Source organism: Rhinatrema bivittatum, chromosome 2 (assembly GCF_901001135.1).
Source record: "Rhinatrema bivittatum chromosome 2, aRhiBiv1.1, whole genome shotgun sequence".
NCBI lineage: Eukaryota > Metazoa > Chordata > Amphibia > Gymnophiona > Rhinatrematidae > Rhinatrema > Rhinatrema bivittatum.
The window spans coordinates 823,148,038-823,168,155 of NC_042616.1; the positions used below are offsets into that span (position 1 = coordinate 823,148,038).

Consider the following 20,118-nt stretch of genomic DNA (forward strand, 5'->3'; position numbering starts at 1 on the left):
TGTAGCACAAGGGCTCAGTAACATCACAGGGAGATTTATTTTAAGATGGTTTTCTTGGGGCTGATCTGACAGCTCACTGAAAGTGTAATGTATTGCTGTATAGGGGACCTGAGCTTGATTCCCGAGTGTGGCTTCTGCTGCAGAGGTAGCATTCACAGACCCTGCTGGGAGGGGCCCCCAGCTTTCACACCACAGCTATGCCTAAGGGTCAGCCTTGGGGTGCATGCAATTCAGGTGCTAGCCCCTGGCTGAGGACTGTGCTAGAGTGAACTGGCCCACCAGAGGCTGCTTCTGGTTAAACTGGAAAGGGTCCTAGAATCTGGGATTATTCTTCAACATACACACCTATTCTTTTCCCTTAGGATTTTCAGAAGATGGATTTGGTTCTTTTGTATCTTTACTCCTTTCTCTTCCACCACTTTCTTCCACTGTGACCAGGCGGCATCTTTGTCCACGATATAATGAAAAAGGGTGAGGCAGAGGGCTTGGGAGGAAGTATTCCCGGTGGCCGTGCGACTAACGATACTCATGGGGTTCACTGAAGTATTTGCCCTCAGAAAGTCCCCTTCTTCTGTCAGTACAAAGAGGGTCTCTATAGGGAGGCAATACTCCGCAGCGATCACCCGGCTCGGCCTGTCCAACAGAAGAGTCGAGATAACCTCCCCGGTCTCAGGCCCAACCAGGCGCACTGCAGAGTCCTCACAGACACACACCACCCTCCAGGGGTAGTTGCCGTATCGGGTCAGGTTCACCTTCATCATGTGCGTCACCGTAGCCCCCACCGTGGTGAAGAGATAGTAGAGGTGGCGCAAGCTCCAGTGGTCCATGTCACAGCCTGAGTACGATATGAGGGTTTGTGATTGCTGGTTGGTCTTCAAGCCCAGCACACGTGATCCCACCCAGGTTTCATCCACCTGATCATTTGTCTCCAGGTTCCAGGTGCGAATGGTGCAGTCCAGGGAGGCTGAGAAGAGCAGGGACCCTGAGGGGTGCAGGGCTACAGCCATGACGGGCCCTGCACATACAAAAGGAGACCAGGAAAACATGAAAACTCAATGTACCAGAGTCTATTGGAATCCAGCTGGAGTCTGACATTTAGAGGAGGAGGAGGGAGAGGACACTAGAGAACAGAATAAAAATGGGGATGGAGATCTGCAGGGGCATAGTCAATGTAAGAACATGAAGTTCAGATTAGAAAGCATGAGGATGAAAGAACAGCAGAAGACAGCAGGGGCAAAGAACAATAATAATAATAACAATAATACTTTGGATTTTAAGCTGTCCTTTCTCAAAGTGGATATTGGTACAAGAAGACAGACTTAAGCAGAGAGCACAAAAGAACATAGGGAACATATAGAAGGTCCAAGGAGATAATACACAAAAAATGGTGACCTCTAATTCTCAAATGCCAGATTTCCGCAATTAATACTCATACCAAATTTCTAGAATGTACCATCCCATATGCCTATCCAAGGAAACATTTCAGCTGTCAGCCGAACAAGCTTGACCTCCTGCAACACATTGCTTCTTTGTGGACCTCTCTCTTGGATCCTCCACCATTCAGGGGAGATGAGAGATATTTACATGCATTTAATCCAAGAGCCAAGTTAATTTGATAAATGTGGGTATCCTAAAACCGAGTGCCGTTATGTAGCACTCAAGAACTCAAATTTGCCATCTCTGATAAAGGGAAGGGAACTCTAACAACAATTGACACTGCGATATTTAATGCTTAATGAAATTTAAGTTTCTTTAAAATGATAATCTGCTTGCTCAGTGCCACATTTACAATTTTCTGTCTGTTGGAGTGGACAGAGTAAGAAATGATGTCAGAAAACGTGGGGAGTGGTTGAGTGCTTGGCAGTTATGAGTCAGTGGTGTGGAAATCCCGGCGAGCAGTACATAATGAGAGAGATACTGCTGTGGACTATGCATGAAAGCGGTGTCAGCGTGATTCTATCCGATGACTTCAAGGTAGTGAAACAGTGTGATAAGGTGGTGGCTAGAGATGGGGGGAAGCTGGATCCCACTAGCAGAACAAAGGAGGTGATAATTAGGGTGGCCGACTTTTCCATGGACCATAACTGGACACCCCACTAAACATTATGGGCCGGATTTAAAAAGGTTACGTGTGCCGGGCCTATTTTAAAAAGGCCCAGCGACGCGCGTAAAGCCCCAGAATGCGTGTAAGTCCTGGGGCTTGCAAAAAGGGGCGGGGAGGGGCGGGGAGGGGCGGGGCCAGAGGCTCCAGGCACAGTGGCCATTGGCTGCTGTGCTTGGGATCGCGCGACGGCCAAATGCCCCAGGGCTGAAGTAAGTTTAGCAACAAAAAAAAAGAACTCTCAAAAGGTAGGGGGGAAAGGGTGGGGGAGGTAGGGGAAGGGAAGGTGGGGTGGGGGGTAGGGAACAGGGGAAGGCAGCGCAGCTCGACGTGGGCTCGGCCTGTGCAAGGTGCACAACTGTGCACCCCCTTGCGCGCGCAGACCCCGGATTTTATAACATGCGCATGCCTGCGCGCGCATGTTATAAAATCGGGCGTACACGTGCGTGCGCCGGGTAGCGCGCGCACGTGTACGCCCGCGCGCAACCTTTTAAAATCTGCCCTTATGCTTTGGAAAGGGGAGGCGGAGAGGGGGATGGTTAAAGACTACTGTCACTTGTCTTTCAAGCATCCCCACAATAGACTTTGTTTTATAAAATGTTAATACAACTATTCCTCATAAACTCAACCACAGCCCCTCTAACACAGTTTTGTTTTCCATCACAACTAAAGCCTTTCTAATACACACACTCACCTCCATGCTTCTCCATAAACACACAGCCTCCCATCTTATCCACACCCTTTGAGAGCTGAGCCCAGGTGCTGGCCTGGATCTAGAGAGCAGTGAGTCACTCGGGCTGACTAACTGAAGTTAGACTGGTTGTATTTCCCAATCCACCCACCCCTAGCTCATCCCTTAATTTATAGGCAGGTACCACTTTCACAAAAAAAAAAACAACAACAACAAAAACTTTATTGAGAGTTTGATCAGTCCCTTGTAGGCCACTACCAGACACATAGTGAATTCACTCATACATTTAAAGGACGTTAATTAGACACATTCCTACTCCCATAGCAACCTAAAACTTAAGTAGGAACTGAACAAATTTGAGATGGGCAGCAGTCCAGCAGCAAGAGAGGGCTTCCCAGTCTTTTGCATTGAGTGTCACATGTATGATTTTTTACCCACCGGTGAGAAGTTGTACATGTGCATGCGATGCAAAGAGCTCCTGGCTCTCAGAGAACGAGTCCGATCTCTGGAGGTTAGAGTGGCAGACCTGGAGGAGCTGAGGGAGACAGAGAGGTATATAGATGAGACCTTCAGGGACATAGTAGTCAAGTCCCAAATTCAGACTGGCAGCCCTGGTGCTGCCTTGGAGGAGGAAGGTCTCATGATGGGAGAGTATCAACCTGGTGTAGCAGGAAAGGACCTTGTAGCAAGGACCTGCTCTCTAGGTGATGCATTGTCCTTTCGCACTGAGGATATCTCCTCAAGGCCTACTGCCCAGGAGGGAAGGGTTAGGTCGGCCATCATAGTTGGTGATTCGATTATTAGGAATGTAGATAGCTGGGTGGCGGGTGGGCGTGAGGATCGCCTGGTAACATGCCTACCTGGTGCAAAGGTGGCGGACCTCACGCGTCACCTAGATAGGATTTTAGACAGTGCTGGGGAGGAGCCGGCTGTCGTGGTACATGTGGGCACCAACGACATAGGAAAATGTGGGAGGGAGGTTCTAGAAGCCAAATTTAGGCTCTTAGGTAGAAAGATTAAATCCAGAACCTCCAGGGTAGCATTCTCTGAAATGCTCCCTGTTCCACGCACAGGTCACCAGAGGTAGGCAGAGCTCCGGAGTCTCAATGCGTGGATGAGACGATGGTGCAAGGAAGAGGGATTCAGTTTTGTTAGGACCTTGCATTATGTAGCTATAATTTGGATTACTCTTCCCTAAGTGCATCACTTTACACTTGCCCACATTACATTTAATTTGTCATTTGCATGCCCAAACTCCCAGTTTTGCAAGGTCCTCTTGCAATTTCTCACAATCCTCTTGTGATTTGACAACTTTGAATAATTTTGTGTCATCAGAAAATTTGATCACCTCACTTGCTGTTCCCATTTCCAGGTCGTTTATAAATATATTAAATACCAGTGGTCCCAGAACAAATCCTTGGGGGCACACCATTTACCTTTTTCCATTGGAAAATGTATCATTTAGCCTCCTCTCTGTTTTCCATCTTTTAACCAAATGGCAATACACAACAGGACACTGCCCCCTATTCCATGACTTTCTAATTTCCTACAAAGTCTCTCATGAGGGATTTTGTCAAATGCTTTTTGAAAATCCAGATACATTATATCAACTGGTTTACCTTTACCCACATGTTTATTTATTCCTTCAAATAATGTAGCTAAGTTGTGAGGCAAGACTACCTTTGGTTAAATCTATATTGGCCTTCTCCCATTAAACTATGCTTATCTATTTGTTCAGCAATTTTGATCTTTATGATAGTTTCTACCATTTTGCCTGGCACAGATGTCAGATTCACTGGTCTATAATTTCCTGGAACACCCATTGAACCCTTTTAAAATTTGGAGTTACAATTGCCAACCTTCCAGTCTTCAGGTACCATAGGTGATTTTATTGATAGTTTACAAATTTCCAGTAGCAGGTCCACAATTTCATTTCTCAGTTCTTTCAGCACTCTGGGATTTATACCATCTGGTCCAGGTGATTTGCTACTCTTTAGTTTGTCAATTTGCTCTAGTACATAAGAACATAATACATTGCCAAACTGTGTCAGACCACGGGTCCATGAAGCCCAGCATCCTGTTTCCAACAGTGGCCAATCTAGGCTACAAGTACCTGGCAAATACCCAAACACTAAGTAGATCCCATGTGTCTTCCAGATTCACTGAGATTTGTTTCAGTTCCTCTGAATGATCACCTTTGAATATAATTTCTGGGATGGGTACATCCATTTACATCTGGGTCCTTACATCCAGCTCCGCGGCAGCAGCATCGGGGCTCTCGGTGCGATTGGGCTTGCCCTGGCTTCCTGGGCGGTCGGCTGCGGGGCGCGCAGCTCGTCAGGCCTGCTCAGGCCTTTCCGCGGCGGCGTCTCCCCGAGGGAGATGCCGCCGAGCCCAGGAACCAGACTCCTCCCCCTCTGGGCACTCGCGAGGAGGCCCGATTTAAAGGGCTTTTCCCGCCAGACTGCGGGCCGCCCACAAATTGACGTCAGACGCCGGCAAGGCGATTAGAGGAAGCATCTGCTTCCTCTAATCGCCTTGCAACGAGGTTCCTCTGCTCAAGTGGCTAGTTGCGTTCCTGCTGATCCTGTGTTGGTTCCTGTTCCTGTTGATCCTGTTCCTGCTCCAGCTCCTGGTGTTCCTGCTCCTACTCCTGGTGTTCCTGCTCCTGCTCCGGCTTTTCCTGATTCACTCCAAGATGAGATTTGGGCAATGTTCTCTCCACCTAGCTTGATAGACTCTCTACCTGGGTAACATCAAGCTAGGTGGAGAGAACATTGCCCAAATCTCATCTTGGAGTGAGTTTCCTCACTCCGAAGGCCATCAGATCTTCACAAGAGACCACTGTTCTGTTCGTACATGTCACGTAGAATGTCAAAGTGGCCCCTAACCCCCTACACTCATACCTACCGCATTTTGATAAATCCAGGCCTAAGCTAGATATTTCACTTAGATGCAGTTCCAACACTGCTCTCTACATTAATGGTGGGGGTGGAAGGGAAATAGAACCAAAAAGGTTACTAAGGGCCAAGAGTAATAGATAAGTATGAGAGAAAAAAAAAAGTGTGAAAGCTTGCTGGGCAGACTGGATGAGCCGTTTGGTCTTCTTCTGCCATCATTTCTATGTTTCTATATAGCTAATGATTTCTCCTAAATAATATAATCTGGAAAGAATTCAACACCATCTCTAAGTCAGACATATATCAAATTATTGATAAAATGAACTCCTCGTCCTGTCCACTCATCCCCTGCTTGACAACACTATTGAAACAGATCAAAGTAATGACAGCTGGTTTCACAGTAAAATTCATTAACTCATTTTTGACATGGTTTTCTTCCAGAACCCTTAAACAAACGTCTATCTGATGCTCTTGTTCAGCATGGGAGTCAATCAGGAGTGCTGTCCTTGGGGGAGGAGGCTGGAGAGGAGTTGCCGGCTTTTCCCCGGGACTTGCCGACCTCTCTCTCCCCGATTGTTAGGGTACCATCAGCGAACCTTGCTGCCTCCAGAGACCAGGATGTGCTGTCGGGAGGGGCATGTGCCGAAGATGTCGACGCCCTGCGATCCTGGGCAGGGTCAGGACACCCTGGGCGAGCTGGAGGAAACGCTGGAGATGGCCCTGGTCTGGGTAGTGCAGGCTCACCAACTGAGGGAGGACTCTCAGATCCAGGCTGAATATATCTCCACCCCTGCTACAAGCCCTCTGAGTAATTTTCCTGTACCTGTCCTGGTAAGACTTAAACTGATTACTCTTGATTCTATCTGGGAGGCAAAAGTGAATCTTGGAACTTCTATGACTTTGCAATTGAACACTGTTGTTGATAAACTCCATAGAAAATAGAGTAATGTCATTGGAAAAATCAGAAGTTTCCTTTTCCAAAGAAATAGCGGAGGTGAAACAGGATATGCAACGTTTGAAGCCCACTCAGGATCTGTTGATAAAAGAGAACCAACTGCTTCAGAACAAACTTGAGAACTTGGGAAATGTAATGTATGGGAAAAATCTTCATTTTATAAACTTCCCTAAACTCCTATATATCTCAGCAAAGTTCATGTTTAGGAAATATCTCTTGGAAATCCTTAGGGTTCCTGAGACGGCAGTACCTCCATTATCAAAATCATACTACTTATCTCCATTTTGGAAGAAAGAAAATCAAGAAGGTGCTCAGAGTATGGATTCCTTAACACCAAACTTGGATTTATCCCAATTGCTGGAAACTTCAGGCAGTGTCCTGGTACAAGTGGCCACTATGGTGGTCACCTTTCCATTTGAACTTGAACAGGATTGAGTTCTGAGATTATTCTTTAGGCTCTGCTCTGAAACTTTTCTCTATCTTATTATCAGGGTATTGTTGGGCTTCCCAGCCGCGTTGGTGCCATGACTGGGCCTGCTCACCTGGCGTACCTGTCTACCAGCTTCTCACTCGCAGTCTCCGCCAGCGCTACACGAACATGGCACCCCCGGGTGTCTCCAGGCCCATCGGGGCCTTCCCTCTCACAGCGCTCCTCGCGTCAGGGCCCCGCCCTCTAGTGCGTGCGCGCGGAACTCCCGGACATTTAAAGGGCCTAGCGCGGGAAACTCATCCACGGCGTACCCCGATGACATCACCTGAGCCCTGTATATAAGCAGAGCTCAGACTTCTCCTAATGGCCTTGGCAATCGGGTTGACACCGTTGGTGTAGTGAGTTTGCTTTCGTGTTCCAGTGTCTCCTGTTCCAATGTCTCCCTGTTCCTGTGTCCTTCCCAGGTAGTACCTATCCGGACTGACTTCTTGGTACTGACCACTGCCTGCCTGATCATTCTCTTGACTGCCACCTGGAACCGACCCTTGTTTGCCATGACTACGCACAGACTGACTCTGGTATTGATCCCTGCTTTGGTTGACCTCTCTTGGACTGATACTCTGGCTCTGACCCTTGCGCTTCATTCAGACACTCTCTTCTGGGCCCCGATGACCATTGGGCCTACGTACTTGGATAAAAACCATGGCTTCCCCGTGGCTAGACCACAGGCGCTGCCTGTCTCATTCGGAGGACCTCTCTGAACTGTTGCCTTCCCGAGGTCTCTGGAGCTTCCGGTTCTGGTCCAGCTCATCCACTCTGCATCAGCGACACACCCTTGCTCATGGTGGGCACACCTCTCCAATACCTCTCTGGAGGACCACCAGAGGCCTACCTAAGTCCAGGCGGTCCGGGTACCCAAGGGCTCAACCTGCAGAAACCCCAGACTATTATTGGTGAAGCTCCAGCTAGCCTCTGTCTTCTTGTGTGCTCCACCTCCTGGTGGCAGGCTCTCTCTGGGTCCTGCACCAGGCCAAGGGTCCACCTCCAGCAGAATAGGTATACCCTGACATTTCCAGGCAAATGCAGAAGAGAAGGTAACAATTGCTTGTGACGAAATCTAGAGTTTTACAGATTGGGGGGGTTTTTTGTCTTAAAATTCCCAAGTAAATGCCTTGTAAAATACAAGGTCTTTCATATGTATTCTTCACTCCTCCTCATTTAGCATTTTTCCTTAGTGATAAACCGGTCTGATTAGTGCAGCCTGTCCCTCTTTTAGAAGGTTGAGTACCCTAAATAGTTTTTATACCCAATGTATTTCCCTGTCCCCAAAGGGCTCAGAATCCAACTTTATACCTGAGGCAATGAGGTGAAGTGATTTGCTCAAGATGACAAGGAACAGCAGTAGGATTTGAACCCCGGTTTTTGCTGCTTTGTAGTCTGCTGTGCTAGCCACTAGGCTACTCCTCCACTCTATCATTTACCAGGTCAACAAAACTGGAAAGATTGTTGCCAAACTATCTGGTGCCTTAGGGCTTCCCGCCCTTGCTGGAAGGTACCCAGTCACAACCGACTTGCTCTTGTCAGGCATTTTAACCTGCTGGTGCCCCCCCTGGCTACCCCATTTCCTGCAGTAAATATCATTTGGTCATTCTTTCTTTACCTACCATACTTTTATCTTTATCACCTCTCCCCTCGCCTGTTTTTGCTAGGGAGTGAAGGGTTGGTTGTTGACAAAACCTGAGCCTCCCAATTCTGTTCCTATTGATCTCATAGAATAAATATAATAACAAGGAACATCAGGCCCATCCACCCTGCCCCATTTGGGTAGACAAGAACAAAAATGGATTTTTACTTTAGATACTGTGTCTCCCAAAGGTCTAAACCGGGAGACTGAGTGGCATTTGTTTTCTTAAACATCATTTTCTCTGGTAGCCCGTCCTTGCACTGCGACTCTTGGGAACCGGTGATTGGTTCCCATGCAAACTGTGATCAACTCCCCTGTAATTTGGCGCCCAAACTCTGCCTTTAAAATACCTGGTTGTACTGAGGGTTAATGCACTCCCTGCCATGTTTAGAAGGCTTTGCACCAAGGTAACTTTATTTGAGTTTTTTGTCGGCCTAAGTCCATTGTTATGTCCTGACCTTTAATTGTTTTAATTTACAGATTTAATAAAAGAATGGGATCCAGTATGTTCATCTATCCAGGCGGGTAGGGAACCAAGGAAAAAGAAAATGAACTTGGAGAGGGCGATAAATCCTGCAGGCAGTAATGCTTCTTTCTCTGGCACTGTAAAGAGGAGTAACTGGGCAACAGCATCCCTGGTTTTATTATTTTAGTGCTTGGATGTAAGAAGTGTGTGTGTGTGTGTGTGTGTGTGTCTGTGCAGGGCGGGGGTGGGGATCAGATGTTGGGTTAAGTAGAGAGCCCTGTATACTCATCTGCCCAGCACAGGGGACGGTAGAGAATAAGAACATGTGCACTGGATAAGGAGTGATGTGGTCCTGCTTGCATGACTGGCAGCGGGGACTTATCCTTGCAGACTCTCACCTGCAATGTTAGGACTGTGTACTTATGCTGACTGGCTAACCTGAGGTCATCTGAGATGATGACTCCCACATCTCCTCCTTGTTCCTCAGTTTCCAGATCTTCTCCTTCTAATTGATGCGGGGCTAGTAAAGTTTGGCATCCCAAACGCATGATTTTACACTTTTTCAAACTGAAGCTCATTTGCCAAACACATGACCATGGCTCCGGTTTTTTCAGGCCCTCTTTCAATGTTTCCCTCCCTCCTGGTGTGCCTGGTCTGTTACAGATTTCGGTATCACAGATATTTCCCCCCACCCGGTTCCTCTGCTGCACCACACTACTCACCGCTCCGTCGCCTTTCTGACCCATTCTCATACCATCCCGTTTGCTTTCCGGTCTTCCGTGTGAAACTGCATCAAAACCTTTACGGTCTGAACCCACAGTCCTAGCTCTGGGAAACACAGGCCCAAATGACGTAGCCAGAAAGGGGGTCATATTCAGGAAGCCGGACAGTGGGCAAGTTATCTGACTAGTGGAGTAGTTAGCCGGACAATTTAAGGAACAGCGCTAACCCATGCCACCCCTCCCCCCAGATCCTCTCCCTATCCCCCCCCCCCCCCCCAGCCCTAAAAATTCGTGCCGGGAGCGCAGTTTATGACAGAAGCTGTGCTGGCGCTCTCCAGGAGAGGATATGTGAGGACTCTGCTCCCCTGGCAGTAAGGTTTAGGGCTCGGGGGATGGGCACAGCCCCTGAATCCTGCAGGAGAGCTGCAAAAAGATTGCACTTAAAGAATAGGGGAAGGGAGAGGGAATTTAAGAGGGAATTGGAGGGCGGGGGATGCACCAGATACAGATTACTTCTTTATTTTTTTTGTCCTGTTTACAGCACTATTTAACCAGTTATCTTTTGAGATATCCAATTACTGAAAGTAGTACATGGTCCAAGTCTAAAATTATCTGCTTCCCTTAGCTGGTTATAACTAAAAACCAGTCCAGTTAGCTGGATCACTTAACTCCTCCCCAAAATGCCCTCAGATAATGACTTATCTGGCCTGAATGTACCAAAACTTGCCATTCAGACTTAGAACTTATATGTTACCCTCCCAATGGCCTTGAATAGTGACCTCAGAGTCGTTATGTCCCACCTTATCTGCAAACGAGTGAGAGGAAAGTCACAGGTCAACTAGGGTCAGTGGTTTTGTAAAAGGAAGCAAACCAGGCAGCCGAGGTGTGCCTTAGACTGCTTTTCTGCTGCGTAGGGAACGTGAGTCTGAAGCACCAGGGCCTACAGCCTGGGGCCGGCCCTGGCATTAGAGATTTCTAAGAGCAGGTTAGGGATTAGAAGCAGTGGGGGGAGGGGACTAGATGACGTCTACATCATTTCCAGATTTGTTTTTCTATAATCCAATGATATTAACGTCAACAGTTATTATATGCAACATGATGTGTTGATGAAGAATATGGAATACTTGTAAATTAGAAAGCCAAGGAAACAGATGTCATTGAGGACATTGTTTACCTCTCAGACCGTAGCTAAATCCTGTCTCATATTCACATCTCTGCAGCATCAGATCCTCCTCGTGCCCCCTCCCCCCCCCCCCCAATCCCATTATCTTGGTGCTTTCCTTCTCGTTTTTTTTCCAGGCCTCACCAGTATGTCCTACGAAGATGGTCCGAATCTCCCATTTCTCGTTCCAAATCTTAACAGAACGCTCCCCAGATGATGTCGCGAGGAGCTTTAGTGCCTCTGAATATACCAAGTCAATGATGGGCCTGAAAAAGAACGCAAACTGTGTGAGCATCCCCAGAGTGCACACCCCTGACAGGCAGCCCTCATGATCCTAGCAGAGAGCCCATGCCAGGCCCCAGAGGGCAAAGCCTGCACCCAAACAAGGTCATTGAAAAAGCAGTCTTACAATAACTTACCAACTCTCTTCAAGCAGCTAACTTCCTAGACCCTTGTAAACCGTACAGCTTCGCACTCTCTCCCTCCCCAACACAATGTATCACAATCTGCTTGTGATTTAACTACTCTGAATAATTTTGTGTCATCCACAACTTTGATAGCCTCACTCATCGTAATCCTTTCCAGAATATTTATATATATATTGAAAAGCACCAGTCCAAGTACAGATCCCTGAGGCACTCCACTGTTTACCCTTTTCCATTGCGAAAATTGACCATTTAATCCTACTCTCTGTTTCCTGTCTTTTAACCAGTTTGTAATCCACGAAAGGACATCGCCACCTATCCCATGACTTTTTACTTTTCCTAGAAGCCTCTCATGTGGGACTTTGTTGAACCCCTTCTCAATATCCAAATAAACCACATCTACCGGCTCACCTTTATCCACATGTTTATTAACCCCTTTAAAAAATGAAGCAGATTTGTTAGGCAAGACTTGCCCTGGGTAAATCCATGCTGGCTGTGTACCATTAAATCATGTCTTTCTATATGTTCTGTGATTTTATTCTTTATAGCAGTTCCCATGATTTTTTCCGGCACTGAAGTCAGGCTTACCAGTCTATAGTTTCCCGGATCACCCCTGGATCCCTTTTTATTTTTTTTGTAATTTAAATTTTTTATTGAGTAGACTGCGAGACATAAATTGTGGAAAAACACTCAATAACATTGGAATACATGAAATCACATATCCACTACAATAGTAATAATAAGGCAGAAAAAGCACAGTCTCTTACAATTTTTTATACTATACATCAAGCCCCCACCCCTCCCCCTTCAGCAACAATATAGTAAGTATACTCTCAGGCGCAGAAGCAAACACAACACAAATCTCTAGAGGTGAGGGCATAGAAAAGAGAAAAAAGAGAATTCAATCAAAAATATAAGCATGTACGAGGGTAAGTCAGTAAGTAAGTTACAAACATACATGGGATTAATATTCATGAAATTTATTTAAATGCAAAAGATTGATTTATTTATTTAAGTTCTTTTATTATACCGATGCTCAAGACCAGGTCTTATCGTACCGGTTTACAATAAACAAGGGGGGGAAACCAGTTAACACAGGAAGCGAAAGTTACATTAAAACAGGGAAGTAACATTGATGAAGCAGATTTGAATTATTAAGTGTGAAATATGCAGAATATAGTCACAAACAGTTTTTCTGGAAAAACCAACTACTTTTCAACGTAATCGCCGCGAACATTTATACATTTGTCCCAGCGTTTGAAAAGTCCGTCAAAACCTTCTGCGTAAAGGTCTTTTGGCTGGCATCGTAACCAGCGCTTCACCTCTTGTTCCACTTCTTCATCACTGGTGAAATGTTTACCACCGAGATGGCTTTTCAGTTTGCCAAACAAGTGAAAATTGCTGGGTGCCAAATCCGGACTGTATGGTGGATGTTCAAGAACTTCCCAGTGCAGGTTCGCAATTGTCTGACGAGTCTCATTCGAAGTGTGTGGTCTGGCATTATCGTGAAGAATCAGCACTCCTCTTTTTTCCAGATCTAGGCGTTTTCTACGAATAGCTCCTTTAAGGTTTAATAGACTAGCACAGTAGGAAGCCAAATTAACAGATTCACCACGTTTCTGAAAATTGGTTAAGAGTATCCCATCTCGGTCCCAAAACACAGTCAATATCACCTTTCCTGCAGAAGGCACAAGCTTGAACTTTCTCGGTGTCGGTGATAGTGGATGCTTCCACTGCATGGAATCACGTTTCGCTTCTGGTTGATAGTGGTGCACCCACGACTCGTCACCGGTAACAATACGTGCCTGTTGGGGAGTGCTAGGAGAGCGATCCCACTTCCTGAGAGATGTGTGTCCTTGGGCCACGGCTCGACCCCAGAGGAACTCTGAAGAGGTGCCGCGGGAGGCATGGCATGCCCGAGCATGGGCTGGACGGGAGCAAGGCTGGAGTGATGACTGGAAGACAGGCCCTCCTCCGGATCTGCACGCTTCGGAAGACCCAACAATGCAATGTTGGTCTTGTGAACAGTCCTCCGAATGTTCCCAGCCCTTTCGGACCTGCCACAGGGTATGGCATGAAGCGGCAGGCCGGATGGAGGCCAGGGCAGCGAAGACTGGAACATGGATTCAGACGAGACTCAGGAACGACGTAGACTCAGGCATAGACGTGGACTCAGGAACGAAGTGCAGGATGCATAAACGTGGACTTAGGCACAGACGTGGACTCAAGACGAGGTACTGGATGCACAGAGGTGGACTCAGGAACAGACGTGGGCTCAGGATGAGGTACTGGATGCACAGAGGTGGACTCAGGAACAGACGTGGACTCAGGACGAGGTACTGGGTGCACAGAGATGGACTCAGGAACGAGGGCTGAAGGAAGACATGGGCACTGTCCCTCAGGGCGCCCTGCTCAGGCCACCCGCGGGAATGAGTCGCGGACCACCCTGTCCCATGCGCGCCCTACACAGCCCTGGAAGGCTGGTCGCGGACCACGCTGAGAGCGGGAGAGCACAGGGAAGAAGCAGGTTGCTGCACTCCTGGCAGCTCAAGGCAGATTCACTGCACTCCTGGCAGCTCAAGGCAGATTCGCTGCACTCCTGGCAGCTCAAGGCAGGTTAAAGCATCAGGGTCAGGAACAAGGACTAAGACAGACCTCAGGGCTGGAACAAGGACATCTGGGACAGCAGGAAACATCAGGACTGGAACACGGATACTGGATCAGGAGACACACCTCAGGGCTTGAACATGGACATCTGGAACATCAGGTAACATCAGGACTGGAACACAGGTACTGGATCAAGAGACAGACCTTGGGACTGGAACAGCAGGCGGACGTCAGGACTGGAACAGAAGGCAGACATCAGGACTGGACGAGGAGCTCTGACGGGTAACAATGAAACACAGGACCTTGCAGAAGTGCTGGAACACGGACGACTTCCTGGAGCGAAGGGTCTCAGGAGTGACCAACTCCTTGCGAAGGCAAAGATAGACTGGACGCTGAACCCTTTAGTAGGGCTGATGAGGACAACGCCCAGGGAGGGGTCAGCAGGGGGCCACACCTGGCTGGCCCTTGAAGAGGAGCAGAGGGGCGCACGCCCGTGCCCTAGGGAGCTGCAGCGAAGAGCTGGAAGCTGGTGGCGTCCTCAGCCACGTGGAGGACGCCACCAGCAGCCCTGGACTGGAGCTCGTTGAAGGCAGGTCGCTGGAGCAGCTCCCAGCTGCAAGGACTGAAGCAGGAAGAAGCAGAGAGAGGTAAGGCTGGCTGCAGGGGAAGCAGGGAGCTGTAGCAGGCTGCAGGCACCGCTCCACGCTGCAAGGCTGAAGAGAGAAGTGCTGGCTGCAGGGAGCTGTGAGAGGCTGCAGGCACTGACAGGTTGAAGCAGGCACCGGCAGGGACGGTCTCCCTGCTGGCTGAAGGTCCCGGGATCGCAGCAGCACGTCGGGGGAAGGCAGAAACAGGAGCAGAGGAGCCGGCCGCATGGCAACAGCTGCGGGGATGGCCCCAGCTGATTCAGGGAGACTTCCTGACTGTCATCTTATCCTCCAGCAGTTTATTCCCTTTAGACTCTCCCAAAACCTTCATCAATTGTTTCTGATCCTCCCTGAACAACAATTTTCCTTCCTTTCAAGGGAAGATTACAGAGCTGAGACTTGGACCACATATCAGCTGACCAATTCCACAACCACAGCATCATATTCCTGGCCGAAATCCAGCTCAAGTCATAAAGTATATCAGCCTCATATGCAATCCCAGTCTCATATGTAATCCCGGCCTCCACTTGGCTATTAACACCAGAGTCTGCTAACGACTTTTCCTGAGAAATCTGTTTCCAGCATAAGCTGGCCCTCTGCATCAGACTTCCACAGATCGCAGCTTGCAGGCCCAATGCCAAGACTTCAAATATCCTCTCCCAATGAATCTCTAGCTTACGGTCCTGTGCATCCTTTAACGCTGCCAAACCTGCAAACAGAATGGTCATCCTGTTAGTGATCGCCTAGACCAAAGCATCCACCTTCAGCAATACCAGCAGCTGCAGAATATCCTGTGAGGAGATACAACTTTGCTACAGCTCTAGCCACCTTGGGTCTCACCTCTGGGAAGTCCCATTCCTGATTCACCACCTTCTTGATCCTTTTAAGGAGAGGAAAGGCTTTTGGCAGGTCCTGAAGTCCAAACAACACCAGATCCACCCCCTTCATTGTCCAACTCCTTCTGGACCACCTTAATACCCAGTTCCTTCTGAACATGGGAAATAAGGGGCCTCAACGCCTCCTTATGGAACAGACATTATCAGGATCTCTCCTGGATCAGCCATGTCCTTATCCCCGTCCTGATTGACATCCACCATGAAATCTGCTGGGTCATCCTGATGCACCTCTGTACCAACCCCAAGAACATCTTCCAGGTCATCCAGGTCCGAATCATCTGAGCCGCCAGACCCCTCAGGATGGTCCAGGCCCAGCCGGTGAAGGAGGTCCTCTGTCCCCCTAGCCAAGGAGCCCCCTCGGCCTCTTTGCAGCAGGACAAGATGGAAATGCTGTTTTAAAGCCAGTGCTTTTCATGGTTAAAAAGGCCTTAAGCATAAGTAAAACAAATTCTGAGGAAAATTCCATATCATCCTCTCCCCTGTCCAGCCCAGAGATTGCATCTCCGCCCCTTCCCCCAACGAGATTGCCAGAGACAACTGGGGAGGGGAGTCCCTGGGCTCCCAGGAGTCCATCACCTTCCGAGCTGTAGCTCTTCTGCCTGATAGGGGCTTGGGAATCTGTGGCTCTCCTACTGGCCTCGTTCCCCCCAGAGGGCCTGTCCCCTCCAGAAACGAATCATGTACAGTGCCGCTGCATTCAGCTATCCCCAAGCCCGGCTGCTGGCCTGACAAGCTTTCTCACGCTGGGAGATTGCTATCGGTGCCATCTTATCTCCATGCGGCCGGACCTGCTGCAGAAGAACAGAAGCTGCATGATTGCGGCATGCGGGAGAGGAGGGGAACAGGGCCCAACACAGCCTCCATCTCCCTGAGCAGCCCAAACTTTTCCCGCACTGGGAAATTGCTGTTGGAACCATCTTGTCTCCATGCAGCTGGGCCTGCTGCAGAGGAACAGAAGCCACATGATCGCGGCACACAGAAGAGGAGGGGAACACACAGACACACACCCACAGGCTGTCCCTCACGCTCACATGATCAGTCTCACACAGGCACAGACACACACACTGGCTGTCTCTCGTTCACATGCTCAGTCTCACACGGGTCCACACACAGATAGGCTGTCTCTCATTCTCACATGATCAGTCTCACTCAGGCACATACACAGGCTGTCTCTCATTCACATGCTCAGTCTCACATAGACACATACATATACACAGACTGTTTCTCACTCTTATGTGCTGTTTCACATAGACACATAAGAACATAAGAAATTGCCATACTGATTCAGACCAAGGGTCCATCAAGCCCAGCATCCTGTTTCCAACAGTGGCCAAACCAGGCTACAAGTACCTGGCAAGTACCCAAACACTAAGTAGATCCCATGCTATCAATGCCAGTAATAGCAGATGCTATTCCCTAAGTCAACTTGATTAATAGCAGTTAATGACTTCTCCTCCAAGAACTTATCCAAACCTTTTTTAAACCTAGCGACACTAATTGCACTAACCACATCCTCTGGCAACAGATTCCAGAGCTTTATTGTGCATCTCTCACTCATATGCTCAGCCTCACACAGACACACACATACTCACAGGCAGTCTCTCATTCACATGCTCAGTGTCACACAGGCACATACACAGGCTGTCTCTCATTCACATTCTCAGTCTCACACAGACACACACACTACACACAGGCAGTCTCTCATTCACATGTTCAGTCTCACATAGACACAAACACATACAGACTGTTTCTCACTCTTATGTGCTCACTCTCACACAGACAGACAGACACACACACACATAGTTTGTATCTTACTCTCACATGCTGAGGCTCACACAGGTGTAGACACACACACTGGATGACTCATTCACATGCTCAGTTTCACATAAGCACACACACAAGGACAGGCTGTCTCTCATCCACATGCTCAGTCTCACAAAGGCACACACACACACACACAGGTTGTCTCTCATTCACATGCCTAGCCTCACACAAGGACACACACACACAGGCTGCCTCTCACTCTTATGCACTCAGTCTCACACAGACGCACACACAGGCAGTCTCTCACTCACATGCTCAATCTCACACAGGCCCCCACCACACTCACCCACATTGTCTCTCATTTTCATGTGCTCAGTCTCACATAGACACACACACACACACACACTACACACAGGCAGTCTCTTACTCTCACATGCTCAGTATCACACAGGTGCAGACACACCCACACTGGATGACTCTCATTCACATGCTCAGTCTCACACAGGCACACACACAAGCTGCCTTTCACTCCTATGCACTCTGTCTCACACATGCACACAGGCAGTCTCTCACTCACATGCTCAGTCTCACACAGGCCCCCTTACACACACACATTGTCTCTCATTCTCATGTGCTCAGTCTCACATAGACACACACACTCACTACACACAGGCAGCCTCTTACTCTCACATGCTCAGTCTCACACAGGTGCAGACACATATACTTGATGACTCTCATTCACATGCTCAGCCTCACACAGGCACACACACAGGCTGTCTCTTACTCTTGTGTATTCAGTCTCATATAGACTCACACACAGGCAGTCTCTCACTCTCATATGCTCAGTCTCACATAGGCCCATGTGAGTTTTACCATCAAGGACTAGCTCCAGAACTCTGCATATATTGCCTCCTCACTGTCTTAGTTTCTCTACAGCTCAGCCACCCTGGGATCGCTGTTCCAATGGGACTACAGCCCAGCTGGGCACTTCCAGCTCATTACTACCACCTCTGGTGGTTTACCATATTGTCTAATAAAAGAACTAGTGTGTGTCTGTCTCCTACACTAAGCCTGACCAGTGGTCCCTCTCGGGATTTCCCCCGAGGGCATGGTCACCTTCCACTGGACCAGGGATGCACCCACAACTACTCTAAATAACTACAGGTTGCTAAATACCAGCTTTCTCTACAGAGCTTTGACATCAGATTGCTACTCCAGACGGAGAACACATCAGATTGCTATCTAGTCACGGAGATCACAGCAGATTCACATCAGATTGCTAACTCCATGGATCCGGCTTGTCTCCAAGAACATAAGAACATGCCATACTAGGTCAGACCAAGGGTCCATCAAGCCCAGCATCCTGTTTCTAACAGTGGCCAATCCAGGCCATAAGAACCTGGCAAGTACCCAAAAAACTAAGTCTATTCCATGTTACCGTTGCTAGTAATAGCAGTGGCTATTTTCTAAGTCAACTTAATTAATAGCAGGTAATGGACTTCTCCTCCAAGAACTTATCCAATCCCTTTTTAAACACAGTTATACTAACTGCACTAACCATTGAGTAAAAAAGGTTCCGGTTTAACTCTATGGATCTGGCTTGACTACTTGATTCCGGCTTGATTCCAGGGTTTCGGCTTAACCCCATGGATTCGGTTTGTCTCCAAGGTTCCGGTAAACTCCTAGGATCCAGCTTGACTACAGGGTTCGGCTTGACTCCAGAGTTCGGGTAACTACATGGATCCAGCACAACTCAATGCTTTGCAGGCTATACTGGGCCTGGCTCAGCGCATTGCAGAACAACAGGATACCTTGGAAAAACTTTTTTTAGCTTTTCATCAGCTACACACACAGAAAGTTCAAAGTACTGCTTCTAACCATGAAAGTCAGTTACAGCAGGCAACTTTAAAGACTGCTGTACCACTGGTGGCTCCGATCCGCTTCTTTGGAGAAATACAGAAGACTCAGGGCTTTTTAAACCAGTGCTGCATACACTTTACCTTACAACCATCTTTATTTCCTACTGCTCTCTCCAAGACTACCTACATCCTTTCTTACTTGGATGGTAGAGCCTTGTCTTGGGCATCTACTTTGTGGGAGCACAAGGACCCTATTTTGCAGGACATAGAAGGATTTATGGACTTATTTAAATCTGTTTTTGATGAACCTGCTCGAAATTCTGTAGCCGGTTTTGCTTTGGTGGATTTGAAGCAAGGCAACAGATCATTGGCTGAATTTTCCATAGAGTTTAAAACACTTGCGGCAGAACTTTGCTGGGACCCCAAATGTCTCAAGACTCTCTTTTGCAGAGGCCTGGATACCCGTTTAAAAGACGAGCTGGCTGCTTGTGAAACACCTGACTCACTGGACGAATTAGAAGTCTTGGCTACTCGGATCGATCATTGGCTCCGGGAAAAGGTGAAGGAACTCTGGCCCAGGATGTTATCTGGGTTGAATCAGGCTAGCTCTATACCTGCACCTCGAAAGGTTCCAGCAATTTTTGCTGCTGATAAAGATGAACCGATGCAACTTGGTCCTGGACATTTGACTTCTAAAAAGAGAAGATTTTGGAAGAAGCGCGGCCTCTGCATGTATTGCGGTCAACCTGGTCATGAGGTCTCTACATGCTCTATTCCTCCGGGACACGGACGGGCCTAAGTCCTGCAGG

The 20,118-nt window shown here is 48.2% G+C and overlaps 1 protein-coding gene across 1 annotated transcript in view; it reads right to left on the reverse strand.

The window, feature by feature from the left end:
* Nucleotides 1-20,118, reverse strand: part of WDR97 (WD repeat domain 97) — a 378,285-nt gene that overhangs the window by 314,505 nt on the left and 43,662 nt on the right. The window contains exons 4-5 of the mRNA XM_029587226.1: nucleotides 11,256-11,377; nucleotides 346-1,015 (exon numbers count right to left, since the gene is read on the reverse strand). Of these exons, the coding sequence (XP_029443086.1) occupies nucleotides 346-1,015; nucleotides 11,256-11,377 (792 nt within the window). The remainder of the gene's footprint in view (nucleotides 1-345; nucleotides 1,016-11,255; nucleotides 11,378-20,118) is intronic.